We start from the raw sequence: 15,814 nt of genomic DNA on the forward strand, positions 1-15,814 counted from the left end.
TTTTTATCTTGTGGCAATGTCAAATTGCTGTAACCATTTCTAAGTATTTATTCTTAACTTCTGTATTTTATTATTTCCTTTATAATGGACAATAGTCCATGGCTGAGTTCATCTGTGCTGTTCCAGGGCTTTCTCCTTGCTTCTCTGTTTACTGCTGGGCAAACAGGTGAGGAAGAACATAAAGGAACACATGGCTGCTCAGTGTTTTAGGGCTGATTGTGCAGAGCACATTTCATTTATTCTATATGGCCACCTCAGCTGCAAGGAAGCTGGAATATGGAGCATCAAGATATTTAGGGGATGGGATACAAGGCTATAACATTGCAAGAAAATAAGCATAGACTGGGGAGATAAAGTGTTTGTCTGCATTCATGAAGACCTGAGTTTGATCCCAGAACCCACTTAAAAAGTCAGGTGTAGCACTGTGTACATGGTGAGATAGGGGATGGAGACATGTGGGTCCCTGGAGCTCACTGTCCAGCTAGCCTTGCCTATTTGGTAGACTTCTAGGCCAATGAGAGTCCCTGTTTGAAACAATATGTGGAGAGATTCCTGAGGAATGATACTCTAGATTGTCTGCATGTACATGCACTTGCACACAAACACATACACCACACACACTCGCAAGAAAGAAAAACAAAGCATTAAGTATTAAGAAAAACAACTTAATACTTAGCTAAAGCTAAATAATAATTCAAAGAGCCAATTGCAAGAGAATTCACAGAGTAATCTATAGTTAAGGGCAGATGAGTTACAAATGTCTGTGAGGTCAGTGTCACATTATGCAGAGCTCAGCTCCTTAGAAGTGGAGAATAGGGTCCTGCTAAACCTTTAGGGAAGCCTGGCGGTTAGGAGCACATTGTGTGGTGAGGTTAATAATGAGAAGTTCAAGTGAGAAGCTGAGATCCATTCTCAGAAGAAGTGCAGAAAGCAAACACCCAGGTTGGAAACTACGTTAGAATCCACAAGGTTATGCCAGGTTGCTAGACAAGGGCAAGTCCAACGTCATGGAGTCCTGTCACAACTGGGACACTTATAGCCATGTCTGAAAGTGTCTCTCCCAGGAGGTTCTAAATCCCGTTAAGCTGATGATCAAGACAAACTGGTATCTGCATAGTAGATTTCATTTGAGCAATAAACTTTTTAAAATGATTATTATTTGTTTTATTTTACATTTGTGGGTGTTTTGCCTGCATGCATGTCTGTTCACCACATGCACCATATGTCTCTGTACACCATGTGTAACACCCACAGACATCAGAGGAGGGTATCAGATCTTCTGGAACTGGAGTTACAGATGGTTGTGAACCACAGTGTGGGTGCTGGGGAATTCAACTCAGGTCCTCTGACAGCATAGCCAGTGCTCTTAATAGAAGAAGAGAACTAAGAATCGAGTCCAAGACGGCCTCTAGTTCAAGGCTGGTGAAAGAACAGAAGAGATAACATGGAGCACAATGTGGGAAACTCAGGGGAGTCCAGTCACAGGTCAAAGACGAGAATGCCAAGTAGTGACCATCCATTGTCAGCTTCAGCCCAGGAAAGGAGGGCTAGAAACAGGACTTGGGAATTTTTCAAATTGAGTGCATTAAAAAGTATGTGCCCATTACCAACCAGATTCTATGTTTGTATTTCTAAAAAGTGGGAGGCATAAGGACACCAGCTCTGCTTATGACAAATTCAGACATGGGGTTAGACAAGTGAATATTTAGTGGAGTATATTGAAGGCCTTAACAAGTGTGCTGTGTATTTCTCAGCCAGTCTTTTAAATAATGACCTGTATGTCTTCTAATTATGTGATACTTAGGCATCATTCACCACAGAATCATTAGGCTTCCGTTTTCTCTCCTCCAATAAACCAGCAGACACACACATCACAACTAAGCATTTGTTGAACATCTACTACTTAACACTGTACTGAACATTAAGGACACAGATAATGTTCATGCCCTAAAACACAATCTGACGATAAAGGCAGACACATGGGCAGAAAATGATTACACTGTGTAGTATCTAAGGAGTTCTTGACACACAGCTTAAGAGAGTCTGGATCTAGAAACTAAAAAGCCACTGTAGGAGAATCAACACTCTGGGCTGCAGAGATGGTGCAGTCGGTAAAGGAGCTTGCCTTGCGAGCATAAGGATCTGAGTTCTGCCCCAAGACTCCACATGAAAATGTGCATAGTGACATGTCCTTGTAATCCAAGCACTGGCCCAGCACCAGGAAGGCAGACACAAGAGACCCTTGGGAATCACTGGCCACCTATCCCAGTTTAACTGGTAAGTTCCAGGCCAAGAAGAGATCTCCCCTTAAAGGAGGTAGATGGTGTTTCTGGGGCTGACCCTTGAGGTTGTCTATCAGCTGCCACATGCGTGTATGCACAGGAAAAGTGGTAATGACAGTCAAAGGAGCAATTGGCAGGGAAAGAACTCATGGGAACTGGCAAGAAATGATATGGCGTCTCTGACCCAGAAACAGCAAGGGATAGTTAACACTCCCTCCCCAGGCACCAGCCAAGAGGAAGGAGAAGGCAAGGGTACCCCTGAGAGGGCTGCCCAGTAGCGACTGAGCCAGCACACTCACAGCAACCTGGGAAGAAGGCGGCAGGAAGTCAGCATGGCCACCTCCCTCCATCTCCTACAGCCCAACCGGTGCCTTGTTGCCAGGGCAGGCACGAGTTGGGAAGGAGGCAAGAAGGATGTGGAGCGGGAGCTTCCCCTGTCGGGGTGAGTTCACTCCCAGGCCCTTCTCTGGGATCTGAAGCATCATTCAGGACTGTTTCCCACAGCAGGGCATGGCCTTGACATTTTCCTTTCTATGCGGAGACTGAGGGTGAGCTCAGGTGGGCATGCCCTGCAGAAGCAAGAAACAGTCTCTGCAGTCCACCAGTGACCTGCCACTGGACACTGTGGGAGACGATTTAGGACAAGCCCTGCAGAGCAAGGGACTCCCAAGCACCCTTCTGGGGACTAGAGACAGGCCACAGGAAGGAATGTGGTGTACAGCTAGATAACAACAAAAAAGTCTGGACCACAAGGCTTCCTGTTGCAGAGTGTTAAGGCAGCAACATGAAACTTTTCAAGATACCTTTTATAGACACGATTTCTTTGGTCAAATGTATTTCCTTCCAGATGACTATCTACACTTTTAACATTTGTATCCTCAACTCCTTTGAACAGTAAAGCTACTGAAATGTGATTATACAGTGATCTAAAGATTGTCATAGGAATTTATATATAAATAATACTAATTTTAAACACTTGACTAGCATTTTTTGATGAGGGTCAAAGGTCAAAATGTATCTCCTTAGCTCTGTGAATTAGACGTGGATTACAATTTTATAATGAAGTAAACACAATTAAAGATTTACTTTACATTTGGATAAACAAAGTCAGGGAATTTGTTGATCGCATAAAATCCATGTGTTATTCTCTCTCTACTGTGTTTCCACCGCTGCCTTCCTGTTTAATCAAGGGGCTTAAGACAGTCTTCAGCCCTCAGGAACATCCGGGAAACAATGCCTTTGATTACAGCTGTTTATTAAACAAGTCCGAGGGTAGAAGCTGTGGTGTATACCACACGCTATAAGTCCACCCACTCCCTAGGGAGAGATGGCGGTAGGTGAACTTGCTGACCTGTCTCCTGCTGCCCTCCCTGCCTAAAGGGCTTCGCAATGTGATCTAACATAATAACCCATTTATTCTGCTAAGCCTGGCCTGCAGTTTGTCCTGATTACCACCATCTCCCAGTTAGTGATGACTCGGCAACATCAAATTCTGGGCGGGGGTGGGGGGAAAGGGGGACACATGTGAAAGCCAGAGGATAAACGCCAGTGTCATCCTTAGTGTCCTCTACCTCTTAGGGGAGACAGGTCTCTTATTAGCCTGGAGCTAAGCCCTTAAACCAGGCGGCCGGTGAGTACCAAGGATCTTCCTGCTCTCTCCTCCCCGGCACTGGGATTACAAGCGCATACCACTACACCTGACAGTTTTATTACTACAGGAGTTCTGGAATCAAACTCTATGCTTGCAAGCACTTCACTGAGTCATTCCCTTTGGCTCCAGTGTCTCATTTTATTGGGGATTTCCCCAGTCACACCAAGTGAGCATTTGCTGGTCCTCTGTGTGGCCCCTCCCTGGGAACCTTACTGTCTGTGCAGAAGATAGCTGGGTGGGGGCGGGGAGCTGCTGGTGAGGAACACAGGCTCCGCATCTGAGTAATTTTAGGGGCCCTAGTTGAAGATTCGTTCTTAATAATAGAGGTGAGGTGTTCAGCCTTCTGGAGAGAAAAGGTGGATGTCTATAATGAGGCAAGCACCCCTGAAGTAAATGCACACCAGCTTTATAGAAGATTATCGGTGGCATCTGCTATCCCATTACCAACAAGATCGGCTTATGTGTAAGCTGTAGCAAATCGCTACTTCCCTGTTTATTTTACCATGGCAAGGGTAAAGTAGGCGCTACCAATTTATTTTGAAGTTATCATAAATGTAATGGAGTTGGTAACCTACCCCTTGTCTCTAATTTTTAAAAATATTTAGGTGTAGTGCCACTTAAATTTGTGGAAAAGTGGAGCACACAGTGAACTTCCTGGTTCGTATCCCCCTGCACTGTAGCTGCCATTGTTAAATCCTAAGTTTGTGGAGTACATTTGCTATAATTAGTGAACAGACACAGACACATTGTTACCATTAAAACGCTAGTTTTACTCAGCTCTCCTCAACCTTCAGGATATACACTTGTAGATGAATTTCTAAGTGGTCTTATTAAATAAAAACAAACCCGGGGCCAGGTATTGGGGTGAACACTGAGAGGTCAGAGAAACAGAACAAGCCACAGCCACCTCACCTCGCCAATGCCTCGGCTGATCCTGTTTCCTCAGACTGGAAGCCTCTGTGTCCTCATCCAGAATGAATTTCAGCTGAACTGCTGCTCAAAAGCCTAAAAGCTTAACCAGGCTCTATTTGCTGGTCCTCACGCCTTATATACCTTTCTGCTTCCTGCCATCACTTCCTGGGATTAAAGGCGTGTGTGTGTCACCATGCCTGGCTGTGTCCAGTGTGGCCTTGAACTCACAGAGATCCAGACGGATCTCTACCTCTGGAATGCTAGGATTAAAGGTGTGTGTGCCACCATTTTCTGGCCTCTCTATCTAGTGGCTGTTCTGGTCTCTGACCCCAGACAAGTTTATTAGTGTGCACAACATATTGGGGAGCACAATACCACCACATACACTCTGTTCAGTTGTCAAGCCTCTTAGCTATGACAATGGCACAGGGTCTTCTCTGCTTGAGATTTCTCTGCTGTTTTTTTTTTTTTTATTGTTGTTGTTTGTTTTACAAGATGAGCAGAGTGTGGGGCTGCTTCAGAAGATCCTGGAGTAAATTGTTATTTCTAAGACATGGTTTCAGGAGTTAGACGATCAACAGGGCTTCAGATTGCTGACATTGACTTTGGTCATCTGACTGAAATAACGTTTGCTCAGTTTCTCAACTGAAGAGTCACGGCTTTCTCCATGTCTGTGTCTGCATTTGGACAGGAAGTCATTGAAGGGAGCTCGCTAGGTAGCGCTGCAAGCACTGGACCTCAAGCTTCCCTTCTTAACAGTAGAATATCGTGTGATTCAGGAGGAATTTGTCTGCTGGGGAGATCCTTCACTTCATTCCGACTGTTTTATTCAGAACTCAGCCCTGGATGTGCATGGTGTATATTGGATTGCAATTCCACCCGACTTTGTGGTGTGACTTCGATTGGTCCAGCTTTGACAACTGGCTCTTTTTCTTTTGAAGTTAGGTTCAAAGAGGACCCTCCTCTCTGAGGTCTGCCCTCACAGGGAGCTTCTGCGGTGGGATTGCTCCTCAGACCACCCGGAACTTGTCTGCTCTGGTGAAGCCGCATTCAAGAGCAGCAGACACCATCCTCACACCTCTGCCTGCGGGATTGGGTGCCAAGTTAAGCCAGGAAAATGAATGAGTTGTGACACTCAAATTAGAGAGCATGATGTGGGGGAAGAAAGTGATAAGGGTCAGTGTGGTTAGAAGGTTAGAGTCATGAGGCATGGGTGTCTTAGGGTTCTTCACTTAAGTTTGTATTTAATAAGCATCTACGGAGACCATTGTGTGTTGGGCATTCTTCCAGGGTCCAGGGGTGTGTCATAACAACACAAAATGCATGCCTTCCTAAATGGAGCTTCTTGCTGGAGAGAGCAGCATCCAGGACCCCAACTAGATTGTCAGATGGTGCAATTCACAGAGCAGGGTAGATGGCCCGAGTGCAGCCTGTTGGCTGTTTCCCCTTAGAGGGCCACGAGGAAGAGATGTCTGATGGAGTGATGTTTGCACAGGAATGAGGCAGAAATATGAGTCCTGGGGGTACGTGAGGAAAGAGGTGGATGCAGAGATGGAATAGAAGGTGTGGAGGCTTAGACGGTAATGGCTAAAGTGAACTCCAGGGATTACAGGTGCTTTTAAATCATTCTTGCTGTCCTTCTTTGCCATTAACATGAATTATTGAACCCAGTTTGTTCACTGACAACCTGTGCAGGCATTCCCGAGTCAGCAACTAAACTGAGATTCGACTCCCACCGAGATGAGGTTTCTGACTGGGAGAGGGTTGTGCTGTGTTCGTGAACCACAGCAAGAGACAATCCAGACAGCAGCCGTCACCCTTCTTCTCTGCACCCCGCGTCCTTCTGGAAGAGGGGCATGCTGCTGAAAAGCCAGGCAGCGACTCGTCTCTGAAGATGGAGCTAGAAATAAAAGCCACTTGAGTGGTTTCCTGATGACTTCATTTCCATAATTGTTCCCACATTCCAAGTTGCCTGATTATCTTTTTTCCTTCAGAGAAACAAGTTGGGGAGAATGTAAATGAACGCTTTGCTCGTCAGGTTTTCATTTGGGTTCCGCATATAGACTTCCCAAACCACCATTTTATGAAGTCTTACATTACTGGAGTTCCAAGTTGTGGTCATCACTCTAAGGTTTAGCATCTCCTGTGTCTGGGTCAGAACTACTAAACCCTCTAAAACCTTCAGTATAAACACAAACATCAGCCCAGATGTGGGAGAAGTTAAGAGTCAGCACGTCAGTGTGACTGTACTGCTTCACATGTACTGTAAAAACTGAACATTTTCAGGGGAAAGAAAGGTCTCCCCCGCCACCTCAGGCTATTTTAAAAGAGGAATGAGGGGACCAAAGGCTGTTTAGAGTGTCCATCTGTGTTTTATACTGCGGGGCAGTCTTTGAACGAGATTTGAGCAAATCATCTGTTTTTCAGTAATATGGCCATTGTCAAACATCTCACTAGAGTTCACAGTTCTGCCTGGTGTTGGCTCTGCCTAAGGAGGGGAAGCACAGTGCAGTGTGGGTTTATGGGGTAGCTACCCGAATAGAGTCAACTGCCTCTCAGCCTTGTGGCCTTCACAGGCGCTTGTGTTCCCTCTTCTGCAAAATGGCAGCGCATCACTGTTGGGAAGATGAAATGAAGTGATCCATGTAAAATGCTTAGTCTAGCTCTTGGCCCGGGGTGCACACTTAATATTAGCAATTAAATTAGACTGGAGTGGAGAGATTAACTCACTGGGAACACGGAGTTAATAAGTGATGGAACTCCCCGGTTTTGCTTAGTGCCTGTTGTGTAAGTCAGCAAAGCTGCTTAACTCCGGACTTTTCATTTTAGGGGAGTGGGACATAGCAGAGGGCAAAGGTCACTTGTTCGTTCATCAAATCCACCACTATCAGGGTGAGCATAATAGACAGGTCCCTGCGCTGTTGGAGCAGGATGGTCTGGGATAGGAGTTGGACACCAGTGTTTCCTTCTCAATATGGAAGAAAAGCCTAGGCATTGAATAGTCCATAAGGTATCTGCACAAGTGCTCAAACGTGGCCCTCACACGTCCAAAGTGATGGCAAGTTGAATTGCTCAGCAGTATCTTGCAGAGAACACTGTAGGCTAGGAGTGAAATGACACGTTAATTTTTCTTTGAAATCACAGATTCATGTTGTAAGGGCTGAGAGAGGTCAAGAAATGCTAAGTTGGTCATTAGTTATAAACTGGCTAGGATTTTTGGTGATTTCCAGCTTAGAAATTACAGTAACATATCTGCCCTGGGAACCATCAGTAAGCTTGGTAGCAAATGTAGAAGACAGGGTGAGATGGCAGGAAGTCTCATGGGTGAATTGGTGAGGGCCGGGTCCAGCTGCATCAGCTGTCAGTGTGGAAAGTCTTAGGGGGTGTGAAGTTTTTAGACAAAAATCACCGCAAGTTTGTTCTCTGTGGAAAAACCTCAAGTGAACTGAGCTGGTGCAGGTCAACTGAGTACATGCAGGTCTCCCAGGCTTTGCCTTTGAACCTTAAGCTGATTTTTCAATTGATGTACAACTGAAAACAGAATGGACACAGAATCCATGAACTCTTGTTTAAAAGTCTTTCAACACCGGGCAGTGGTGGCCCACGACTTTAATCCCAGCACTTGGGAGGCAGAGGCAGGCAGATCTCTGAGTTTGAAGTCACCCTGCTCTACAGCATGAGTTCCAGGACAGCCAGGGCTACACAACTTCCTGGCATGATTTGCACTTACTGCTTGATAATCCATATTGGTTTTTTTGTTTTGTTTGCTTTAAACTAACTCATGGTATGAACTGTGTTACTCCCATTCTGTTTCTCCCAGATGTAGAATCTTGTGCAGGGGAAGAGATCTGCTTAGTGAAAATTTTGCTAATCATAGTTTCCCTGTGACAGCTCAACATTTTTTAAGACAAAAAAATGACTCCTTAGTCTCATAACAATTTTTCAAAAAAAAAAAAATTCAGGAATATACAGCTTAATTCTTATGGAAGAAAAGTAGAATTTGAAGATTTTTGAAGTATCAATCATCAAGGCCTTAGTGCCTCACACAATCACAGAGTTGACCAAATATAACAACCCAAACTAAAAATCTAACATCTCTTTAAAAAAATAAGAAAAAAAATCAACAAACTTTAAAAACATCTGAATTCTAACATTCTACATAATATTTCTAATAAATCACTCAGGAGTAATATTACATTTAAATTAGAAAAATGTTTTTCTTAGCTATCTAGAGTCTATAACAAAACAAAATATGTAAATCATTTTTAATTATCAAAAGGACAGTGTAATTGTATCATTAAAAGTTCTCATGTGGCATTTGGGTCAATTCCTGTGGCTAGAACCAAAGTAACTTGAACTAGGTCTGTACACAGAGTTGATTTCTTCCAATTCTGGAGTTGGGAAGTCCAAGATCTACGATCGAGGCACCATCAGATTTGGTGTCTGGGGAAGGCTGAGTCTGATTTATAAATGGAGCTTTGTTGTAGTTTCTCAAACGGTGAAATGACGGAAGAGAATCCCAAACGGTCTTTCATGGGGTGGAGTCCACTGATGAGGCAGAGTGATGCTGCCTCCACAGTGAGGTCCCGATTGATTTGGGATGACACAGCAGACCATTCACAGAGTGAGCTCCTCACGTTGTCCTGCATCTGTATATAATTTTAGCATCATTGAACACTTAATTTTCTCCTTGAGCAATTAATTGAATTGCACTAATTAATATTTTCTTTAAACCTTTCAATAGTGCTGGTAGACTTAGAAATACAATCACTTTCAAGCAGTTTGACATGATCTGTAGAAACCGTCAGACACAGTGATATCCTCTACCTCATTCTGAAAAACAGAATTACTCCTATAGTTGGCCATGTATATAAAGATTAATTGCTTATAAAGGTCAAACACTGGGAAAAACCTCAGTGTCCAAATCTAGGCGTTAGTTAAGTAGGACATATAACAGGATGTAAAAAAGCTGTTAAAATAACGAAATTTAAGTATATCAAGTGAGTATTTTATCTCACAATGACAAAGCAAATATTTAATTTACTTTAAGATATCATTATACAATTAAAATATAAATTGAGAAGCAGACTAAGATAGAGCTGTGCTTTATACTACTTAAAATCGTTGTCTAGGCTGATAATCTCTACTCCGGTGTGGTATCAGATTCCAGAATCTACAGGAAGTTTCAAAATTTGGGATTTCTTCTATATTTTCCCTGTTACACAGACTTCATTCCAAAAGATAGACAGCTCAACTCTCAGGTCTACTGAGCCTGTGGTTCAGTGAATAAACCCCAGCCTTGTTTTTTTGTGGGGGATTTGATAGCCCTTCCAACCGGAAGTTAGAATCTTGGCTTCAACTCCATTGGTTTTTGAAATGTCATACTCAATCTCCTATTGGGAGGGACCAGTGTCATCCTTGCAAGCCTGATATCACAGTTCGGTGCCCCCTTCCACACAAGTCTTGAGGACTTGCCTTCACTTGCTAAGTGAGTCTAGTTTTTGCATTGGGTTGGGTATCTGCACAAACCCTACATGTCAATGGCACCTGTAAAGGCCTTGTCCTCAATCACCCATGGGTTGGAGAGTCTCCTGGGAAGTGACCGACTTGAGGTGGTTGGAATGGAAAACCGAGCGTACATATTTACATTGGTACCATTAGAATGGGTGACTATGAGGAAGCAGCGAACAAGAAGGTCAGGGAGGGGTGTGAGACCAAAGTCTCCCTCCCTACACCATATGCTTAATAAGTGATTGTAACTGTAGCCTGAAACTAAATGATGCTGATAGAATGATCAAGATTGGAGTTGGAGGTGTGGAAAGTGATCTCTTGGAGGAGGCATTTGGCCCTGGCAGAGTAATTCAATAGCATTATCTTGGCAAGAATATGCCTGGCATTACAAGCCTGCTTTTGATTACTGAACAGAACTCATGAATAAGGAATGGCCTGGATGCTCCCAGCAGAAAACACTCATTAATGATTTGTGCTATGTTGTTGCTGTCACTGGTGCAGAGCGGAAATTATGAGACAGCACGTTTGACATATTGATGCCTCCTTGATCGTCCATTCATTTATTAGCTAGCTGTTCGATGACCCTTTGTGAGCAGGCAGAGCCTCTGGATCCTGGTGTGAATAAAGGAAACACAGGCGTCCCCTCCCTGAACTTTCAGCTGACCCTGGGGAACAGCTTGCACGCAGGCGATGCCCTGCGGTAGGAGTCAGGAGGGAATGTACAGGCACAGGGGCGTTTACAGTGAGACCCAGGAGCCTGAAAGGAGTCACCTGGAGGAGGGGTGGCCTGGTGTCACTGAGTGACGTCTGTCTTCTTCTCCTTCCTTCCCAGGATGTGCAGCTCTTCTCCACGATGAATGAGTGTCACTACGACAAGCGGATGGACTTCTTTTACAACAAGAGCAACGCGGACACAGCCGACGAGTGGACGGGGACGAAGCTTGTCATCGTCTTGTGTGTCGGGACATTTTTCTGCCTCTTTATCTTTTTTTCTAACTCCCTGGTCATCGCAGCAGTGATCACAAACAGGAAGTTCCACTTTCCCTTCTACTACCTGCTGGCTAACTTAGCTGCCGCAGACTTCTTTGCTGGAATCGCCTACGTATTTCTGATGTTTAACACCGGCCCCGTGTCCAAAACTTTGACTGTCAACCGCTGGTTTCTCCGACAGGGGCTCCTGGACGCAAGCCTGACTGCCTCTCTGGCCAACTTGCTGGTTATTGCAGTGGAAAGGCACATGTCAATCATGAGGATGCGGGTCCACAGCAACTTGACCAAAAAGAGGGTGACACTGCTCATTCTGTTGGTGTGGGCCATTGCCATCTTCATGGGCGCGGTCCCCACACTGGGCTGGAATTGCATCTGCAACATCTCTGCCTGCTCTTCCCTGGCCCCCATTTACAGCAGGAGTTACCTCGTTTTCTGGACCGTGTCAAACCTCTTGGCCTTCTTCATCATGGTGGTGGTGTATGTGCGCATCTACATGTACGTCAAGAGGAAAACCAACGTGTTGTCTCCACACACGAGCGGCTCCATCAGCCGCCGGAGGGCTCCCATGAAGCTAATGAAGACGGTGATGACTGTCTTAGGTAAGAGGAGCCAAATAGCTAGTATTCCCATCCAAGCTGCCACTCGCTACGGGATGCCCACTGTGTGTAAGGCCCTCACTGTGCGACCAGGAGGCGGCAGTGAAGGGATAAGACGTAAACTCCCACTCACAGAGCTTAAATTCTCATAGCAGTGAGAAAATGAGTGTTCTGACAGGGCAAACAACACCAGCAGGACCTAGAAGATCAGTCTTGTACTAAAAAATGTAGCAAGGAAGCAAAATAGATGCCGCACAGGTGTAACCTGTGATTTTCAAAGGCGTGTGAGGGACCACATGCTTTGGAACAGAGCTGCAAAGTAAGGAAGGGACAGCCTGAGAGCTGAGACATGTCACCAGACAGAAGATGAAGAGTCGGGGCGGGGGAGGTAGAAGGACATGAGATCAGATAGCTGTCGGACAGATGGCCCACTCAGGTTAGGTAGGGCCATGTAATTGTAAGGACTTCGGTGTTTCTGAGTGAGGTGAGAAGTGACTGGAAGGGTTTGGACCAAATATTGACATGCCTGTCTTTTAGGCTGTCTCTCCTGCTGCTGTAGGAGGACGCTGAGTGAGATGAGTGCAGAAGCAGAAACATAAGGGGGCATTCTGGGACTCGGGAGCGTTCACAGGAGCCAGAGCATTGTTGGAGGTGATGGCCAGACTGTCAATGTTGAAGGGACTTTCCAGGCTCAGGACTATAAACCTAGTACTTGGGTGGCTGAGGCAGGAGGACAGCATAGAGGTCAATCCCAGCTGAGCAGAGAGTGATGCCCTCCCTCAAAAAGGAGGTGTGTGTGAAGCAATGATAAGATGTGTATTGGTGGTGAGAGGAGCAGGGGAAGGGGGGAATATTATTAACGAGATCAGGAAGCCTAACAGGGAGGAGCTACGGGGAGGGTCAGGAGTTTGGATTCAGACACATTCAGTTTAAGATCCTTTCAGACATCTGTGCAGAGTGTAGGTCTTGCGCTCACAGGACAAGGCCTGACTCGGGGATTTGGGCTTTTGTTCTGGGCTGATAGACATTTGAGAGACTCTGCAGGAGGAAATGGTCTAAAGCCACCTGACCACTTCACCATGAAAGTGAATGTGAGTGTGGTGAAGAAGAGAATCGAGGGAAGCCCCTCCGTGGAAGGAATGGCCAGCAGAGGGGCCCAGAAAGTACCTGGGAAATTAAGGCAGTCTGGAGGCAAGAGAGGGCAACCAAGGCAGCGAATCTAGAATCATCCAAATCACTTAGGAACAGAGGAGTTTTAACTGTGTAACTGTGGTTCACACTGAAAAGAAAAGTTTTACAGATTTTGGAATATTTTGGCCATGTTGGGAAACACGGAGTGTATGTGGTGTAGATGGAAACCGTCACAATGTCTCTAGGACTTTGGGGTCTGCAGACACCGAGCAACATGGTTCAAACCCAAGGCCTGTTTATACATATCTGTACAGTGCCCAGTGCACCGAGCACTGCCCTGCTGCGGTAGTGGTTGTTTTTAATGAGTGTTGACGTATTCAATCCTCATGGCATCTCTGTGAGACTGGTGTTTCAGTTATCCTGCCATGACCGGGTAAAGAAGCCAAGTGCAGGGTCTAAGCAATGTGCTCTAAATCATTTCCCTGTTGGTTGTGGAGCTAAGGTCTGGAGAATGTACATATGTGCTGTCATAGTCTATAATGTGTGTGTGTGTGTGTGTGTGTGTGTGTGTGTGTGTGTGTGTGAGAGAGAGAGAGAGAGAGAGAGAGAGAGAGAGAGAGAGAGAGAGAGAGAGAGAGAAAGAGAGATGTGTGTCTGTGTCTTGTGCGTGTCTCTTTGTGTGTCTGTGTCTATGTATTTGTGTTTATCTGTGTGTCTCTCTGTCTGTCTTTCTATCTCTCTCTCTCTCTTTGTATGTGTGTCTGTGTCTCTCTCTGTGTGTATTTCTTTGTGTATGTCTGTGTGTCTCCGTCTCTATCTCTGTGTGTGTGTGTGTCCTCTGTCTGTGTGTGTGTGTGTGTGTGTGTGTGTAGGGTCAGAAGCCAACCTCAGATGGCATTCCTCAGGTGCTCTCCGCTTTGTTTTGTGTGACAGTCTCTCACTGGCCTGGTGCTCACCGAGTCGCCTAAGTGGCTGACCAGCAAGCCTTAGGAATCCACCTGTTTCTCATGAGCACTAGGGTTACAAGTGTGCGCCACCTCGCTCTGCCTTTTAACATGGAGTGTGTGCCTCAAACTCGGGTCCTCGAGTGTGCAAGGCACGCACTTTACCAACAAAGCTAACTGCTGAGCCTACATGTGTTGTACTGGTTTGCTGGTGTGTTTCCGTCCAGCCTTCTCCTTTGACCCCTTAGCACGTTGGAAGGACAGGCCTGCATTTATGGTTACTTCCCCCTGGAGCACGGCTCTTGATTCTTCCAGTCAAGACTGAAGTCAATGAGCTGGGATACATCTCCTGCTCAGTTTGTAGGGATACTTATTGCTTGGCCACATGTCTTGAGAAATTACTTATCTGCAAGATACACTATCTTCTCTCTCAGCACATTTATCTATATCAAACACAAGAGGTAGAAGGGGCTTCTGTTCGTCCCTCCCCACCCATGTGGAAAAAACGCAGGTCTTTGCAGTAGCGACCATCATGGGTTTAACTGTCCTATGTGAGCTTTCTGATGGTAATGGGGGAGTTTAAAGGAAAGGACTTGTGTGGTTTCGACAGGTGTGGTGTTGGCTAAGAGGAAAACCAGAGTAAACAGTGAAATCACCAAGAAAGATGAGAAGTCGTGGGATTCAGACGCAGTGGCACTGGGGAATTGGTTAGTGACAAGAAGACACTTTGGTGCTGAGGATCTGGGGAAGTTCTCTGGTGGTGAGACAGAGGGATTTGGTGGAAGATGGAAGTTTGGGAAAGGGAAATGAAACTGAAGAGCTAGGTGGTGATGTCTTAAGTGTCTAGCTTCCAAATTCTTTAATGACAGAGATTTGGGGGTTGACGCCAAATGTTTTGAAAGTTTTCTATAGAGTGATCTGAAGCTCATTATTTCATCTTTTTGGTAAATTAAATTACTGAATAGATTGTCTTTAAGTTCTTTCCAAGATGTAAGTAACCAAAGAAAAGGGAAAGGAAGAGGTGTGAGTGTGTGTGTGTGTGTGTGTGTGTGTGTGTGTGTGTGTGTGTGTGTGTTACAGAGAGAAATGCAGGAACAATGAATGAACCAGACTCCTGCAGGGCAGTAGCCAACACAGAGTTCGTGGATTAACTGTGTCAAAACGCAGAGCTGTTTTCGTAAGAGCATCTCCCAGTATCCCGGGGGCGGGGGGAGGGGAGCTTCCAGGTGCCCTCCTCATGTAAGAATTCAGTTGTCTAAAACAAATGTCTCCCACATGACGGACTGTTAGGAGAACCAGCAGTTCTGGGGTCTACCACCGTTATAGTCGATAGTTCTCAGAATGTGAGATAAGTAGCTTAAAAGTGTTATCTTTAATAATTATGTGATTTAGGTATTGCAATGAAAAATGCTAAACCTTCTTATTTAATGAGGGAACACTCATTAAATGGGATTAAGTCCCAAAGTTTCTTAGAAGTGTTTTTGAAATATTAGAAAGTCAGTTCATAAATATTCATAAACAGTTTCTAGGAAGCAGGTGGTTGCATGAATTCAGTGAGCTTTGCAGGGAGGAAAGTATGCAGGAAGGGGGACTTAGAAAGTCTGGAATATAGTTGGAAGGAAACAAGAATTCATGGGGGTAGAAGAAGACATCCTAAGTATGAGAAACGGCAGGATCAAAAGTGATGGTAGAGGGTGCTGGAAAGCTGGCTGAGTGGTTAAGAGTACTTGTTCTTCCAGAGGACGAAGGTTTGATGTTTGGTTCCCAGTACCCACATGGTGGCTCACAACCACCATA

At 45.2% G+C, this 15,814-nt stretch overlaps 1 protein-coding gene across 1 annotated transcript in view; it reads left to right on the forward strand.

Annotated features, from left to right (window-relative positions):
- Positions 1-15,814, forward strand: part of Lpar3 (lysophosphatidic acid receptor 3) — a 68,268-nt gene that overhangs the window by 10,153 nt on the left and 42,301 nt on the right. Inside the window, exon 2 of the mRNA XM_052730589.1 lies at positions 11,189-11,945. Within this exon, the coding sequence (XP_052586549.1) occupies positions 11,210-11,945 (736 nt within the window). The 5' untranslated portion in view covers positions 11,189-11,209. The remainder of the gene's footprint in view (positions 1-11,188; positions 11,946-15,814) is intronic.

The sequence above is a fragment of the Peromyscus californicus genome, unplaced genomic scaffold, assembly GCF_007827085.1.
Source record: "Peromyscus californicus insignis strain IS unplaced genomic scaffold, ASM782708v3 Scaffold_9__1_contigs__length_137607984, whole genome shotgun sequence".
Lineage (NCBI taxonomy): Eukaryota > Metazoa > Chordata > Mammalia > Rodentia > Cricetidae > Peromyscus > Peromyscus californicus.